The 18,115-nt window shown below is 41.8% G+C and overlaps 1 protein-coding gene across 3 annotated transcripts in view; it reads left to right on the forward strand.

Moving 5' to 3' along the window:
* cacna1ha (calcium channel, voltage-dependent, T type, alpha 1H subunit a) overlaps positions 1-18,115 on the forward strand; it is a 56,483-nt gene that overhangs the window by 25,120 nt on the left and 13,248 nt on the right. For 2 of the 3 annotated variants that reach the window (XM_085784644.1, XM_085784646.1), the window contains exons 11-29: positions 1,161-1,312; positions 2,055-2,240; positions 2,385-2,502; positions 4,245-4,400; positions 5,143-5,230; positions 5,347-5,630; positions 6,185-6,556; positions 8,687-8,790; positions 9,022-9,145; positions 9,311-9,379; positions 9,565-9,749; positions 9,976-10,102; positions 10,631-10,756; positions 10,935-11,024; positions 11,923-12,136; positions 14,907-15,058; positions 15,895-16,004; positions 16,367-16,500; positions 16,846-16,916. In XM_085784644.1, the coding sequence (XP_085640770.1) occupies positions 1,161-1,312; positions 2,055-2,240; positions 2,385-2,502; positions 4,245-4,400; positions 5,143-5,230; positions 5,347-5,630; positions 6,185-6,556; positions 8,687-8,790; positions 9,022-9,145; positions 9,311-9,379; positions 9,565-9,749; positions 9,976-10,102; positions 10,631-10,756; positions 10,935-11,024; positions 11,923-12,136; positions 14,907-15,058; positions 15,895-16,004; positions 16,367-16,500; positions 16,846-16,916 (2,862 nt within the window). The remainder of the gene's footprint in view (positions 1-1,160; positions 1,313-2,054; positions 2,241-2,384; positions 2,503-4,244; positions 4,401-5,142; positions 5,231-5,346; positions 5,631-6,184; positions 6,557-8,686; positions 8,791-9,021; positions 9,146-9,310; positions 9,380-9,564; positions 9,750-9,975; positions 10,103-10,630; positions 10,757-10,934; positions 11,025-11,922; positions 12,137-14,906; positions 15,059-15,894; positions 16,005-16,366; positions 16,501-16,845; positions 16,917-18,115) is intronic. The other variant, XM_085784645.1, reaches the window with a different exon arrangement.

Below are 18,115 nucleotides of genomic sequence, written 5' to 3' on the forward strand. Positions count from 1 at the left end.
ATTTTCATTTTGACTTTAAACCAGAGATGTAGTGGATAGTACAGACTTTATGTAATGTACTTTTATATAATAAATGTTTCTAGGTTTACTGTATCAGACTACAGATACCAGCCAACACAGTTTGTGCAGGAGGCTGATGGAGCACAGTAACACAGAGTGAAGGCTCACTCCTCCCTGTGATGGTAGCACCGTGTCCGGGATTTTATACATTAATCATGTCAGCGCGTTTATTAGTCCAGAATATGGTCGGCTTACTTTTATACACCATGGGCCAGGATACAAAATGGGCTTTGGGCCTGTTCCTTGTTGATCTCCCACATGAAAAGATTTGCAATTAGTTTTAATTAGTCTGCCTAGCGTGACATAAGAATTAAATAGTGGAGCAGAGAATTAAGTTTTTTTTTTTTTCTTCTTCTTCTTTTTTTTTGAACTGTTAGGCAGAATACAGCTAAGGAATTCATGGTTTGGAAAGATTCAGTCATCCCGGGTCATAATTATTCATTAGGTGTGAATTTTGGACTGCACAAAGTTTGTTACCAAGGAATAATGATACTGTACAAAAGAGTAATGGAATATGAAGAATAGGAGGGAAATGAGAAAATTATATAAGGTTAGAAGCAACACTTTCAAGAAGATGATATAAAACCCAGTCCTTTTTTCAAGCAGGCAGCAGGCTATATGTCTCATACATACATATGGTTATTGGCATGATACATTTGGAAAGGGTAGGTGGTGTGCGTCACATATTGTAAATCTATTTAGTATTTAGATCACTGATTCAGCTCAAGCCAAACTGCAGAAAGTTGTGCCTCCATGATGCATTTACCAGAGCACAAAATTGATGCATTTTCCTCAAAAGACTTGACTACATGCTTTATGAGGGGGGTCTCGGTTAAATCTGTGCTGGATCACTGACTGGACTGTGAGGTAAGTGGAGTGGATCAGCTCTAATAGAAGGGTGCTGTTGGTCCCGTGTGATTGATTGGCCCCAACTGCAGCTCTGAACTTGATTGATAATGTCTCAGTTCAGGGCACAAAGACCAAAAGGGTTTTTACAGCTCTGGGATAATAGCAGGGAGATATTAACTTTCTCTTCTCTCTTTTCTTCCCTTTTTTTTCTTTTGTCTCGTTTCTGCCTCCTCTCTCTTCTCTCCCTTCAGCCCGAGGAGCTGACTGACGTGTTGGAGATCAGTAACATAGTCTTTACCAGTATGTTTGTCTTGGAGATGGGCTTCATGCTGCTGGCTTTCGGTTTGTTTGGCTACATCAGGAACCCGTACAACATCTTCGACAGCATCATTGTTATCATCAGGTAACATTCATCCTTTGCACATACATGCACAAACAAGCTTTAAACAGTGAAAGGCAAACTTTAACATGGGTGACACCTATGGGAGCTACTGTAGTAATCCATGCATGCTCCTACAGTTACAATTACTCCAGGTTCAGTAACTACCATTGCATGCAAAGACACATAACCCACATGTCAGATCAGCTTCTCTTTAGAGCCACCCCCCTGGTCTTATTTCTTCTCCCACTTGTCAGTCATTAAGTTTCCAGCGTCAGGTTCACTACTGCAGCATCCATCTTTGCGGGAGCTAGGATTGACACAGTCATGATGGATCGCACAGGAGCAGCTTTGCTGCCACAGCAGATTCTTGATCCTGTCGGGAGTGGAGGTTCAGTGTGTGGCTGTCATTTAGTTTGATAGAGCTCATATCGGATCAGAGGTCTTTTTTGAAATGTGCCGTTGTGCTACTTACATTACTGAAGGGGCAGTTACCTCAATAAATACAACTCAGCTTGTATGTTATAAATTCCAGTAGTGCAATAAAATTTTAGATTGAATTGGACCGACTACATCTGTTTCCCAACAGCAGTATGAAGGATTAAATGTAAAATTTCATTAAAAATACTAAAGATAAGAGACTCTATCAACAATATATTCTTGGTGCCATATAAATGATGTATATAGAAGTGATCAAATAGAAGCTCAACTATATTAAATATGCAATAACATTTTAAGACAAGGTCGACTCGTTTGTGCTTTTCAGCGTGTGGGAAATAATAGGGCAGTCTGACGGTGGACTGTCAGTGCTGCGAACATTTCGCCTCCTGCGGGTTCTGAAGCTGGTTCGCTTCCTGCCTGCCCTGAGGAGACAACTGGTCGTGCTGATGAAGACCATGGACAATGTGGCCACCTTCTGCATGCTGTTAATGCTTTTTATCTTCACCTTCAGGTATTCACACATAGCATCAAAACATAAAACCTTCCCCACATGTCTATCCTCAGAAAAAAAGGACATTTTGTGCTATTATATGACAATCTAATCACATACAAAACATTACAACTCTAATCTCTGCACTCCCTCATTCCTCTGCAGTATACTGGGTATGCATCTGTTTGGTTGTAAATTCAGCCTCCAAATGGAGAATGGAGACACAATCCCTGACCGCAAGAACTTTGACTCTTTACTCTGGGCCATCGTCACTGTTTTCCAGGTAAGGAATTTTCTTGTATCCATAATTTACAGATTGCTCCTGTTTTCCAATTTGGATCTCAGTTCAAATGTTGTTTAGTGTCTGCTGGTCATTATTCACACTTTCCCCTCTCAGCTTTTTCTTGGTCTCATTTATTTTCCAACACTTAAGTTACTCTGACATAAAGGAATAGTCTGATATATTGAGTAATACATGTATTGCATCTCCTTCTGAGTGATGAAAACATTGATACCAAAGTGTGAGAGGGATCAATCTTTTCATCTAACTCTTTAGTAGAGAGAAAAGTGAATTCCACAAAATATCAAACTATTCCTTTAATGGAAATGTTTGCTTTGTTTTTGTCATATCATCTATATAGTCTGTTGTTTTGTTTAATGTCTCTGGTTTGTCTATTTGCAATCCATCAGCTTTGAGTGTTCTTCCTCAGTAAATCATCACCACTGCCTCATTTTGTTTTGTTTTTAAGAATATTCATATCAGCGTGCTGCCTCTGCACTGTATTCAGACATGCAGTAGATGAACCCGGACAGGTGATGTTGCTGTCAAATATTAGCTGGAAAGGTTTCCTGCAGTGAGACGGATTTATAACCAGCTCCCCTCCAGAACGAGAGCTCCAACATCCTCCTTACTGTTTTTTATTAAAACCATATTGAGTCAGGAAAGATGGGGGGAGGGGGGATGGCAGCGAGAGCATCACCTCCTTAGTGCAGTACACTTCCAAAACACACACTGGGCAGTGTGTGTCTTGTATTTTTATCCCAACATAGACCAAAATCACAACGTCAAACTGAGCTCTCAGTATGGTGATGTGTACACCAGTGTTTGTGTGCGTGCATGTGCGTGTGCCAAACTTAACTGCCAAGTTCTGCTCATTAATAAAATGCTGTGAAATGTGAAATTCTGCTTATGCACACCCACCTTCTTCCCTTCACTATAATTTCTATTTTTTGCTCTCCCCATGTGGAGAGATATTGTCCAATCGCTCCAGATAGATTGTCCTCTTTTCTATAGTGGATGTGTCAGCAGAAAGGTAGAACACAGAACGCTGCGGACTGCCTCACTGTGTGTGTGTGTGTGTGTGTTTGCGTACAAGAAGCTGAAGAAGCATTTTATCCAGAACTTCCTGTCATGTGGAGAAGTAATGCTCGCTATACACTTAGCATAGTTTTTTGTGGAGTAGCTACAACACACACAAATCCATGCAGCACACATGCAGGTGCGTGCACACATTCGCACAGACAGCACAATGAATTGCCTTCCTGCCACGGCCTTTAAATGAGTGGGCAGTGACGAAGTGAGCTTTCATGCTGCATCATGAACGCCGTCCTAGTTTTAAATGCTTTCATCACTCACATTGTATGTAAACACGGGCACACACATACACACACCCACATATACAGTAGATTCAGTCTCAATGTGTGGCAAACCAATGTATGGAGTTAGAGTATTATGGCAGGATGGCATTAAAAGTAACTCAGTGACGGGTTTTATAACATACATACAGCCCCAAAGCAGTGTAAAGGCTAATATCCCTCATTTCTTTCATTACCTTTCCATCAGTGTCCCTCATGTCTTTACATCCATGGACCTTTTATTCACTTTCTCATGATTATTATACGCCTCTGAGCCTCACATCCCCTGTCTCCTTCTTTGTGTCTGCCTCTATTCATCTCTCTGCCTCCATCTCTACCTTATTTCTGCCTAATCTCTGTCTGTGCCATTGTGTTTCCTGCGATCTTCAGATTCTCACCCAGGAGGACTGGAACGTGGTGTTGTATAACGGCATGGCCTCTACCTCTCCATGGGCGGCTCTCTACTTCGTAGCTCTCATGACTTTTGGCAACTACGTGCTCTTCAACTTACTGGTTGCCATCTTGGTTGAGGGTTTCCAGGCTGAGGTGAGTGTGACTATGTTGATTTTTTTCTTTTTCTTTTTTTTTTCATACAGTGTTTACTCCAGTGTCTTTTCTTCACGTTACACCTGTCATTGTTTAATATGCAACTTTAAAGCTGCAAAGAATAGAACAAAAGAATCTTTCATTTTCTTTTTTAGATGAAGTGAATTTTCAGATTTGAAGCTTTGTGATCGCACCTCACAAAGATTTGTTTTTTCTTTTTGAGAGAGACTTTCACATCACTTGGTACCTCGGGGAGACTCTGTAGATGAAGTATCGATGACACTGGCACAGTGCAGTTCTGTTGTCAGGATTCATATTGTTTTGTGCTTCCACACTACTTTGATTTGGTCAACACTGTACAGTACATATGTATAGTTTCTGTATTTTTTATCACATAGTTGGTGAAGTAATATCCCCACTGACTTTTACAGATGTTCCATCTTACGCATGCTCCAGTCATTAGTGCACAGAAATTGAGATTTATTCCAATTACATTACTGATTTCAGGAGAGTGAGTAAAGATTATTGTCGTATGATTAATTAAGTCCACCTATGTGATAATTATAATAGATTCTTCTTCATCCAACCCTGTTAGCTTCTGTACCCCTGGTGTCATCCATGCTCAAAGCAGTGCACTTCAGTTTGTTTAAGTAAAAAAAAGAAGAAAAAACCTAATCCTGTGCACGATGCTTCACTCAGAGGAAATAATACAGTAAAAATATTTTGTGTGTGTGTTGTGCAGGGTGATGCTAATCGGTCTGAGTCAGATGATGAGAAAAAATCTGACAATTCTGAGGAGGATGAGAAGGTGGAGCAGCTCAGAGACACCGGTAGGGAAAATGATAGATGATTCATTTTGTTTATTTGTTAACTTTCATTCATTCTTATGACTGACTAATTACATACTGATCATAAAAATGACTTTTTCTCTTCTTCTCCTGCACAGAGCTAAAGATGTACTCCCTGATGATGACAGCTAATGGTCATGTTGACCCCAGGGGTTCAATGGCTCCTCCTATAATCATGCGAACGGCTGCCACACCCATGCCCACCCCTAAGAGCTCCCTGGGACCTGAATCCATCCTCGGGGAGGAGCTCATGTACAGAGAGGGGGTGCCTCAGTATGGAGAGGTGGGACTGGGGCTTTCTGAGGCAGGAACTGATCACGGAGGGTCTCGCCGTGGAAGCTCCGCCTCCCTGGAGCCCTTAGCCTATGATCAGCGTTCTCTAGTGAGTTTGAAACGCAAAAACTGTTATTATTGGTCTCTTTATGGTCATTAATACATTTAGATGAATATAATTTTAAAAAATCGTGGGGTGTGGACCATTTAAATCTTCCTCCTATTGGCAGCGGATTTCATTGGTCCAGCAGTAGAGTAAACTTTGTTCCTCTTCCTCTGAAGTGTAGACGGAACATCCCTTTCCCTGAATGATTCAACCTGCAGGTGCCCCAGAAATCAATTAAGCAACTGCCATGGCAGATGTATTGATTCTCTGAATGCTGCTTGGAGGAGACAACTACTTCTACATGATTAGTCAACTTTGTATTAGTGGTATTGCATTTTCTGGAAGTTCTTGTCTATGATTAATTCCTGTCTAGACAATATGGAGCCTTGTGGAAAATATCTTCACAAAAAAGCTTTTTGTCATTGACTGCAACAGACTGACACCAACATCGAATTGATAGAGCATTATGATTCTGATTGACATTTAGAAACTACTGTGAGTCTTGCAAGTTGATTTGAGCTACACACTACGCTCACCACTATTTTCTGTCTCTCCAGGGCCTGTCGAGTCCCGGCCACCGCTCCCCTCTTCCCGCCCGTGGGTCCAGCAGCTCGTGGGGAAGCCGGCGCTCCAGCTGGAACAGCCTGGGAAGGGCGCCGAGCCTCAAACGGCGGGACACCAGCGGAGAGAGGGAGAGCCTGTTGTCCGGGGAGGGGGGAGAGGAGGACGACGGTGGGGAGGACAAGGGGGAGGCCGGGGCAAACAACAGTTTACGGCCGGGGTCCTTGGAGCTGCTGCAGGCGTCTACTCTCTTGCCTTCAATAATAGCAGAATATGGCGACTGTAACGGGAGGAGCCTGACTTACGACCCCAACATGAACTCCGATTCCAAGGAAGACTCTTTGCCTGAAGACGACATGGACGATGACGTGAGTTACCATGAGTCACGGCTTTTCAAATTTTGTTTAGACAAGCCCTTAGCAGGAAATTGTGAAGCTATAAACATCAAACCAAAGTAAACGTTACAGAGATATTAAATTATATGGCTTATTATTGCAGTCAAACAAAAGCACAGCGTGGATCAAATAAAAATACAGAATGTAAATTGGAGGACATAAGTAAAATCATAAAATCATACAATATCTGGAAATAATAACGCAAATAGTTGTTGCACAAACCACAAATAAAGTACAAACAGATAAAAGCCAGAGTTTGGTCAGGCAGATCATGATGGCAGTTAAGAGGCTTAAAAAAAGAGGAGTTTTAAAAGAGGTTGTCAGGTGTCGGCAGCGGGGGAATTGTTAGTGGTAATCTGATCCAACAACAGCTGAAAATGCACCATCACATTTGGTTTTGAACAGGGTGGGTAGAGTGGAGAGCCGTCAGCAGGTAGGAGAGGTCTGGGGGTGGAATCGGGGATGAGCAGTGCAGAGATGTAACCTGGTGCCAGTCTCTGCAGTGTTTGGAAATCAAATAAAAGAAGCTTTAGATTCCTTACCTCACTGGTTTCCAATGGCGATAGGTTTCTTATCTCAGGTCTGCTGACTGTTGTGCTCTCATATAAATTCTTCATCTTTAAATATCCCCCTATTGTATTCAATTTCTACCTTTTTCCCCTCCCTGTCTTTCCCTGCTCATCCGGTTCTTGTTTGTCTTCTTTGCCCTTTATCTCTCTCTTACTTGGAGATATTATGGGGTGTGTTTTGTGTTCACACTCTGAGGCCTGCAGGGACGCTAATTGTCATGCTGTAATTGATTGGCTTGAGCAGTAATTGTTTTCTCAGCGGGTACAAAACAACTTGCGTATGTACAGTCACTGAGGCTGTGCTTTTGTGTGTGTGTGTGTGTGTGTGTGTGTGTGTGTGTGTGTGTGTGTGTGTGTGTGTGTTGGAGGGTGTACTCCCCCGGTGGTTTTGGATGACCTCTGTCGCAACAGTGTTGATGGTTTTATTGGCTCCAAATTGAGTTTATAAACCCATGAAATCCACTGAAACAAAAGGGCTCTCCCTGGGCACACTGAGTATAGAAGCTTAGCACGGACCCTCTAACAGTGTGCGCGTGCACGGGTGTGTGTGTGTGTGTGTGTGTGTTTGCATTTGCACGTGCGAAAGTATGCATCAGTGTGTGATCGTATGGAAGCAGGAGGAACAGCTGAGACGTGTGCATGCATGTGTTTTTTTTTTTGTGTGTGTATGTGTCAAGGATTATGGATCTCAGCTCTTAAATTTATCTGAGCAATAGGTTCTTTTCATCCACACTCACTCACACTTGGACACACACACACACACACACACACACACATAGCCTGCCAAATAAGCAGTGTCTGTAGGCTGCTTGACTCTGGGCTGTTTTTAATTAGGATCCCAAAGTACAGAAGTTGTGCACCTAAGTGTTTTTCTGTTGTTGTTATTGTTGTTGGATCACAAACTTTAATGAGTTTCACTACACTTTCTATTGAGGTCAGGGACTCGCAGGTCTGTCTCTTATCGTCCAGTTGTCCCCAACCCTCTGCAGGCGAGATTTAAATGCAGAGAGAGAAGCTGACGTCAGCAACGCCGTGGAACAGTCTTTAATTTATTTAATGCAAACCTTTTTCGTGCACCTGCAGCACAGCCTGTAACGGTGTTGTATTTAACACACAGTATTTAAGCATCTGCCACTGATCCCATAGTAGATAATATGTATGCACATGTTTTATGACTTCACCCTCAGAGAACTGAGTGTGGGTGACAGTGTGTGTTAAATACAACACCGTTACAGGCTGTGCTGCAGGTGCACGAAAAAGGTTTGCATATTTATATGATTGATTGATTTATATAATCAATCCTGAGACATGATAGATAATAACTTGTCGTAGATATATGGGTAAAATTAACCAAAACAGTTTAAAGTTAATGCAGCAGTCGCGGTGTATTGCTGCATTTGGTCCTGGGTGTTTCTTCTGTGGCAGTATGGTATTGGAAGTGATCGTTATCTCCCTCTCTAATGATGAAATGCAAAGAAAGAATGATCTCTGATCGTTACTGTTGTTGGTGATGTGTGACCTTTCACCCCTGCAGAGTTCCCTGTGCTACACGATTAAGAAAGAGCTCCGTAACATGAAGCCCCGGTGGTGCAAAGAGCACGAAGACTGGACACTTTATTTGTTCTCTCCAGAAAGCCCGTGAGTCACACACAAACACGCACACACACTATTTCAGTATAAGTCATTGTGGTTGTGTCATCCATTGGCTTCTGTTCTCTTTTTGTCTCTCCTCTTCTGCGTTTTTCATGGCTCTACTCAGTCCCTCCTCTCGTTTCTCTTTTCTCTCTGCTTTCTAGCTGTTAATTGTTTGATCAATAGTTTTAATCGACCATGGATTTTATACATGCTTCTGTGTGTGTGTGTGTTTAGAATCCGTTTGTGGTGCCAAGCTGTGATCAATCACAAAATGTTCGACCACGTGGTTTTGGTTTTCATCTTCCTCAACTGCATCACCATTGCTCTTGAAAGACCTGACATACAGCCGCATAGCACGGTGAGATGCGCGCGCACACACACACACACACACTCTGATTTACAATATCAGGGCTAGAAATTACCCACAATACAACTCTCTCAAAGCACCAAATGACACTACTGACTATTCCATTCAAAGATGGTGCCTGTATTGTTTATGTATTCATTTCTTTCTCTTCTGTAGGAGCGAGTGTTTCTGAGTGTGTCCAACTACGTTTTCACTGTGATCTTCCTCGCTGAAATGGCCATGAAGGTAAAGGTTTTTATTCCACTGGTGTGCTGAACAGTTTGGAGTATGTTGAGCTGAGTTTTATAAATTGAATTCTAGATCAATAATTACTTAGCCGTGGCTTTGATTCGCAGGTCAGGTAACGTTTGAGCGATTCCATGTGGGTTTCAGTCTGGCTCAGTGTTCTGTGCTTTTACATTTTACACCAGGTTGTAGCTCTCGGTTTCTTCTTCGGGAATCAGAGCTACCTCCAGTCCAGCTGGAACGTTCTGGATGGTTTGTTAGTGTTTGTGTCCCTGGTCGACATCCTTGTCTCTCTGGCCTACACCGGCGGAAACAGGATCCTGGGCATCCTCAGAGTCCTCCGCCTGCTACGAACACTACGCCCCCTCAGGTAAATAGTGTATTTATATTAGTGTGTCTAGTGTAGGTGCTTTTTTTTCATTTGTTGTTTGTGCACATGTCATGCACAGTATGTTTGCATGTAAACATTAGACATACAGGAGCCACCCTACAGTATTTCATGCTTCGATCCATTTTATGTGTGTCTGCAGGCACAAATAACATCTGTATGTCTACATTGTTCATAATATCTGTATGTCTACATTTGTGTTTTCCAGGGTAATCAGTCGAGCCCCAGGACTGAAGCTGGTTGTGGAGACTCTCATCACCTCTCTTAGACCCATCGGGAACATCGTCCTTATCTGCTGCGCCTTCTTCATTGTCTTTGGAATCCTGGGGGTGCAGGTAATTTGCATTCACACACAGTAACACACACGAACTGCGGCGCGCCTCAAAGAAGTCATATTTTATCATATCTAGATCAAGATCCAGTGCATAAGCTCCACTGATGAATTCCTCGTCGTTTTCCTTTCCTTAGCATAACAGCAAAGCATTTTAACCTTTGCAGCTTAAATGTCAGTCGTGTTGAGCAGCTCCGTATGTGATTGCAGCTCGAGGGACGACTGGAGGTGTCTTGAGTATCCAATAGACAATAAGCCTTTGTTCTTTAAGAGCGTGAGTTTTGAAAGAATGACAATTAGGGTAAGTGTAAGAAGGGACAACAAAACCCCAGGCCAGCTTTTAGCCAAGCACTGTGGGGAAAAATGTCTGATAAGAACGTGCTCTGAAGCTTCCTTTTATTCCTGGTATTAATAAAGGAATGTTTAAAAAGCCGAAAGCTCCAGCGCGATTGTGATAATGTGTAAATGGCAGCTTAATAGCCATGCATACCTCTCTTTCTCAGTCTCTGTGTGTGTGTCTCTCTCTCTCTAGCTATTCAAAGGGAAGTTCTACCACTGTGAAGGTCTGGATACGAAAAACATCACCAACAAGTCAGACTGTCTGCAGGCTAATTACCGCTGGATACGAAGGAAGTACAATTTCGACAACCTGATCCAGGTACAGGCCAGCAGACTCAACCTATAATGATAATACAGTCTTCAATGCAAATTAAATGAGCTAAAAGTAACAAGTGAATCATTCCTCAGGACGCTTGTGTGTCATTCTTACTCTCTCCCACAGCTATATTTGAAGCACATATCCTATGTTGAACTCCATCTCTCTGTTTCCTCTCCAGGCCCTGATGTCATTGTTTGTACTGTCTTGTAAGGATGGTTGGGTCAACATCATGTATGACGGCCTTGATGCAGTGGGTGTGGACCAACAGGTAATGATGTGAGGAACATACTGAGCCCTGCGGGTCTGCAGTCAGAGCCTAATCTTTTTTTATTGACTCTATATCAGATACATTAGGTCCATGTGTGTTGTAATCCATATTAATCCTCACCAAGGAACTGCATCCACTCTCCTCGGATGCTCAACAACACTATACGTCAAATCTGTGATTGATGCTGCTGATTTTATTGTGAACCTTTCAGAAAAAAGCACACTGCATGAAAACCCAGTAAAATTAAGCATTAAGACTTAATCCAGCAATAAAACTGTTGTGGAAATAGACTTAATATGTTAGAACTTTAAAACATGTCAGTGTCACTGTAACCTCCAGTAGAAACTCGTCTGAAGTCAACACATGAAAATAACTGCCTCAGAAACTGCCATCCCACCATTCTCATTGTTAGATCAATTTAGAGTATAGATTGAAAAGGAGACAGAGTGGGTGTGAACAATTGAATTAGCATTTCATGAAAGAATAATAATAATATTAATAAAGTTAAATGGCAGTGGTGTGCCTGCAGATTCTAAGTAAGAGCAAACTCAAAAGAGGAGTTTATAGCTCACGCTTCAAGTCCTCAGATCCAGGACTGCCTGTGGTGTAATGTGCTGAAATAGTGTAACATTATATTAGCTAGTAACATTTGCAAGAGCACAATGAATTGAGTCACTTAAACCCAAAGAATGAAGTCTTTTATCTGTGATATCATCAAGAGAAATCTTGTAAGCGCTGCACTTCTAGTGACATAATCTTTTTAAACTCTTACTCACTTTTATATGTAAGGCTTCTTTGTGTCTTGTGCATCCAACCATGCACATCAGTAAACGCTATTGAGGAAGATAATGTTCTGTTCTGTTCTGTTCTGTTCTCTCTTCTCCTCTCTTCTTCTCAGCCTGTGAGAAACCACAACCCTTGGATGCTGCTCTACTTCATCTCCTTCCTGCTCATCGTCAGCTTCTTCGTCCTCAACATGTTTGTCGGCGTGGTGGTTGAGAACTTCCACAAGTGCCGGCAGGACCAGGAGGAGGAGGAGGCCCGTTTACGGGAGGAGAAGAGGCTCAAAATGATAGAGAAAAAGCGCAGGAGTAAGGAGAATGGAGGGGCTGGTCGGTAGTCTATTTTTCTGAGCACTGCCTGCTTTCAGAGCCTGACAAAAAGAGAAAGAGAATGACAGAGAGAAAAAACAGAGACATCCAATGAGAATTGATCATCCAGAAAAAAATAGAGGGAGAAATTGAAGGACTGACTAGCTCACGCAAACAGTGACTGATCACTGACAGAAAGCGTGGGCTATTCCAGTCTGATGCATGTAAGTGCATGACTGCAGCCCTCCCTCAACCATCCCCAACACTGCATGGAGAACTTACGATACGGTTCCATCATAACCAACCTCTCAACAGTACTTTTGTTTTAAACTTACTAAAAAACTGTATGCTCACTCCTTTAACTATAGAACTGCCAATAGTGTAGAGTACAAATGATAATAGCAGCAATAACATATTCAGTAATCACCCCTTTATTTTTTTTATACTCTAACAAGTCCTGTTTTGATGTCATTTTAAATACAGAATAAGACCTATTGATATGTGTGATAATTAGACTTTAGTTACAAATTTCATCGCTGACCATTCCTTCTGCATGTGACTCTAAGTGAGGTTGCTGCTCTCCTCCTTGTTTGTCAGGAAATTGATTTTCCTTTTTCAGTAGTATACCAAATGCCCCGTCCCTTTCCCTCCGAGCGCATGCACAACTTTGACTCCAAGTCGTCTCGACAGACGGACAGAAGAAGGATATTTCCTGTAAACGTGCTTTGACTGGCAGACTCAGAAACATAGCAGACGTTTTGGCTGCTATACCTGCAACTATCTTGGGTAACAGAACTGTGACAAAGGTGTTAAGTTGGTTCAATAAGGAGATTTTAGATAAAGCTTGTAGAAAATATTAGCACACGCTGAAGTAGAAACATCAGAAACACACCACCTATTGCAAAAGCCAAGTCCAAATCCTCACAGTAGTGTGTTTTTTTTTATGAGGACTTATTCCATCGTTGTGGTGATATGTCAAGCTGAAGAAAGGAAATTGGTAGAAACATATGGTTTGGATTGGCAGCCGCAGTTTGGCCACAACACAAAATTATATCCATCTACCCAACACATCAATCACAGAATTACACTAGAAGGCAGTAAATGGTGTGAGCAGAATCTTGTGTTAGTGACATGTCTCACTGGTCTAAAACTGCTGAAACGACAGACAAATGTTACGTAAACTATTCAGCTTTCTCAAAAAAAATGAAACTCTGGTGTTCGGCCATACGATCGGTCCAAACTCACACAAATTCCAAAGTTTTAGACTAATGAGATTCATCTGCAGGGTTAAAACTTCTAACAGAGAGTGGCTTCAGTGTTTGTTCAAAATCACAGTCATGTCCTTAAACTTGAAATTTCCTGAAGCAATGTTACCATTGTGACTATAAATGATTAAGCCAATATAAATATGGGGTTTATTCATAAAGATTTAACTCATTAATAGTCATGATTGTGAAAAGTTGTGTTGTTGAACATACCCTGTGCAGCCCCTCTCAACTGTAGATGTTAACATCAAAGGCATGTAAGCATGCAGCAGACAGACAGGGCATGGTGAACATTGGGACATTGCGGAAGAGAGGGGCGGGGGGGTGACATAGACGTGCTGCACGTATACGCACAAAATCATCAACATGGACATGTGAGTACACAGTCAAAACATAGCTGGACAACCTGATAGAAAAAAAACGGTCAAAAGCAGAATTGTTTTATAAATCTCTGCTTTGTGTGTGGTCACACCTACATGTCTGTTTATCATTCAGAGGCAGGGATGTAGCTCACAGTTTCTCTCTTTAAAGCAGCAGCAGCAGCAGCAGCAGCAGCAGCAGCAGCAGCAGCAGCAGCAGCACACCCATCAGAAAGTATAGTCTGTAGTCTGCTTATTTTAATTGATGCCACGCAGACACCTCTCCACCCTGACAAGAATTTAATTATTAGAGAGGCAATGAATCCTGTAAAAAAAAAATGCCTCAATTAAAGGAGAACTCTGACATATTTCACTGCAGAATTACACCTGCTTGCTATTTTAATTGGATTCAGAAAAAGACTAATGTGAACTTATTTTAGTCCAATACAGTGACAGGTCAGGGATCTGTCTGTTGGATTAGATGTTTGTCTTTCTCAGTTACACTTAGTGTCTTCTTGTGTTACCACATTAGTAATAGTAGTAGTTTCCTCAGAGAGCTGTCCCAGTACAGTGTCTGCATCTAAAGTCAACAGGTCACTTTGGTTTCCTACAGTAGTTAGAAGTTGTAGTGTATATCCTATGAAATCTGTGACTCTCATGTCCACTTCTGTGTGAGTGTATCACACAGGCAGTGTTGTGCAAAGCATCTGAGAAGCAAGGGGGGTTGGGGGGTGAGGGCGCAAAAAAAGGGGGGCATTACTACCACTGTGTGAGCAGGGTTATAGTTAGGGCTCATTTTTGTCATAAGTTCAGTGCAGAGTGGTGCTTGAAATGATAATTCAAGAGCCACTCTGATGTGACATGCAGCCAAAAATAGTGCCTGGGTCCTCTCAGGGGACATACTTCATATCCTGGTTTAATGAAGGCATAAAACAAGTCGGCATTCTCAGCATCAAGGCAGTGGTAGTCGCCCTCTCACCCCACCCCGCCCCCCTCCTTGCTTCTCCTTGTCCTTGTGCACAACACTGGACACATGTGATGTTTAAAATTCAGAGCAGTCACTCACAGTTGCCCTCTGCTTCTGTTTTGCGTTCTAACTGTTTCTTGCATGTTTCTCTCTCCTTGTGTTGGTCTTTGTGTGTGTGTGTTTGTGTTTGTGTGCTCCAGAGGCCAAGCAGAGGCCTTACTATGCGGACTACTCTCCTGTGCGTCTCTCCATCCACACACTGTGCACCAGCCACTACCTGGACCTCTTCATCACCTTCATCATCTGCATCAATGTCTTTACTATGAGCATTGAGCACTATAATCAGCCACAGGTAACGTGTGCACATGAGGACACAAACATGAGAGTCAAACAGTGTGATAGTATTTACATGGGTAATGGTTTACTAGTTAAAGCCAAAATATCTTTAACCTCCATTTAAATTCCCATCACCACAGTTTCATGCATAGAACAGTCTAACAGTCCTCTAAAGACGGCTGGTGTGTAAACTAGCTTAATTTAGCTAATCTGGTTTAAAGCAGACAAAACAAAACAAGTGCAGTCAGGTAACACTAGAAGTGTTTTGGGTTTTTCTAAACTCTCTCTGCAGCTCAGTCCGCCTCCACAGCACGGGTGTGTTTGCAAGCAGCTCCAGTCTCCCTAAAAACAACATGACCAGTCCACACAGTTGTTGTCAAGGGAACACTCATTTAGAGATTAAAAAACAATGCCTGACAACTTCAGCCAGCATCAGGCCAAATGCTGGTTTATCCTCCTACTTCCTGATTCTGTAGATTCTCCTTGAGAACGCTGACTGGAGAATACCCGCACACTGTCTGCACTTGCAATAAAAGTCAATTTATTAGACTACAATGTTTCGGTCATGGACCTTCTTCAGGTAGATTTTGACAGAGTGAGAACAGAGTTTTTGACTTTGTTTTTTTGTTGTTGATGTATTTAAGTAGAAAGACACCACTATTTCCTGATAACTTTGTTTTCCCTCTTTGTCTACTCAGTCTTTTTGAATGTCAGTTGTAACTTACATACTGGTGCCTGTCTTGGTTGTTAGATAAAAAAAAATGTAGTATTGACATGGAAAATGAAAAAACAACAACATCTGTTTAGTGGTATTCATGATAATGATGTGTCTGTGTTGGTCTGTGGTTTCAGTATTTAGAGGAGGTTCTGAAGTACTGTAACTACGTGTTTACCATCATCTTCGTCATCGAGGCTCTGCTCAAACTTGTGGCATTTGGCATACACAGGTTCTTCAAAGACAGGTAACACAATGGGATGGTTGTTGGTGTTTAGATTTAGAAATGTAATACTTACTGTCCATTAAATGATATGATATGTAAGGTTCTTAGCTGATTATGTCAGTGCACTGAGTTCAGGTGTTTGGTTGGTGACAATTCCAAGATGTCATGGTGGAGCTTTATTAGGAGTAAACTCAGTGTTTCTCCTATCACAGAGATTAGGTAGCATCCCTAGCAAGCTTCCCTTCCTGTGCTCCTGTACATCTTTTCAACCGACTCACAGTAGCAGTTTTGAAAAAAAAAAAAAAGACTAGTGTGTAATTTCACTTTGTGTCTTTATGTCTTTTTTTTTGTTTTTTTTTTACAATGTTTATGTGTGTGTTTAGGTGGAATCAGCTGGATATAGCTATAGTGGCATTGTCTATCATGGGCATCACCCTGGAGGAGCTGAAAATGAACGCAGCACTGCCCATAAACCCAACCATCATCAGAATCATGAGAGTACTCAGAATAGCACGAGGTACACACACACACACACACACACACACACACACTAACCACTCTATAGCTGTTTTATCTTGTACATAATAACAAGGTATTGGTTCATGAGTCATCGCTACAGACAGCATCATCGTATATATAGTGAGTCACTTTTTATTAACATATTATTTCATGTATATTCTTGTAATTCCAGCTTTAAAAATCACGTCACAGGTCCTCCACCCCCGGCTTACAGATATAAATATAAATCTAAGTGTCTCCCCACAGAGCAGTACTGCAGTAGTATCGTGCTGTGCCATTGTAAATTCTGCAGCAAATAAAGACTGTTGACGCTGTTAAAGGCCGCTCTTGTGTCTCCGTGCAGTGCTAAAACTTTTGAAGATGGCCACAGGGATGAGAGCTCTGCTGGATACTGTCATGCAAGCGCTGCCACAGGTAAACACCGACTCTGCAGGGTCCTGAGCACAATGCAGCTATTTTGATTTGCCTTTTATTTATGTTTTTTTATGAATATAGGATCAGCGTGAGGGTTTTCTTTGGAATAGAAATTGCTCTGAAAGATTTATGCCTGTTGATGAATATTTAACGTGGGCTTTCGTACGCTGACCCGAAAACGTCGAATTTTGTACATTTCTTCCCCGTACCTCTGTACAGTTGGACCGTGCCCTCCATTTGATGTGTTGTTTAATGTCTATGAAACAGTCCAACACATCACATATGACACAATCCTTTGGATTTCCCTTATTGAGCCAAGTCAGAATTAGTTGATGTTGGTCAATGTTCTTTTTTCTCTTTAGTCAACACACTCCTCTTAAAGTGTGTCCACAGATGTTGTGGGAGTACCTCAGGTCTCTCTCTCTCTCTCTCTCTCTCTCTCTCTCTCTCTCTCTCTCTCTCTCTCTCTCTCTCTCTCTCTCTCTCCTCCTGCTGCCTGGCACAGAGTAGCATCACTAACGATTATGATGCACATGCAGTGACAGACTCCATTGTCCATTGCTATTTTCTAAATGTCAAGTGTACAGATATAACACTCAGGGCACAGAGTGCACAAGCACAGTTTTGACGGTGCAGGATAAAAGACAGCATGCTGGGAGCTTTCTGAAGCTGTGATGCAGATGCAGTCAAAGGAAGTGCTCAGGATTTGCCCAGGATCCATCACGATGACTGCCTTTTTTTTATTATCATTATTCTAAATATATCAACTGTATGTTCATTGCCTGAGACTCTGTGTACTGTGTAGAAAGCTCAAGCTGCCATCAATAACGCTATTTAATGCAGACGTACTTTGTAGAGAATGTCAAACAACACAGAACATGTCTTTTATTTAAAGGGATAATTCTGCCTAAAACAGTGCACGGTTTAAAAATGTAATGCCAGGAAAGGAAAGTGCTGTTAACATCGGTAGACACAGTGCTGACAATATTCTACATTCTCAAGATTGAAACAGATATTGGACAGTTGTGGTGGTTGTTATGTGTGGTTGTCTATAGGCAGTTTATAAGGTTTCCTGTGTGAAAATGAAACTGGTACAGGGCAGCACAAATATGTGAAGGCTTTGAATACAACTTCAGCCTTCAGTATGTACAGTTCAGTTTACTGTGCAAGTCTAGTCAATAAGTTCTTTCCATTTGAAA

Source organism: Trachurus japonicus, chromosome 8 (assembly GCF_045865225.1).
Source record: "Trachurus japonicus isolate A0001 chromosome 8, Traja_1.0".
NCBI classification, from domain to species: Eukaryota; Metazoa; Chordata; class Actinopteri; order Carangiformes; family Carangidae; genus Trachurus; species Trachurus japonicus.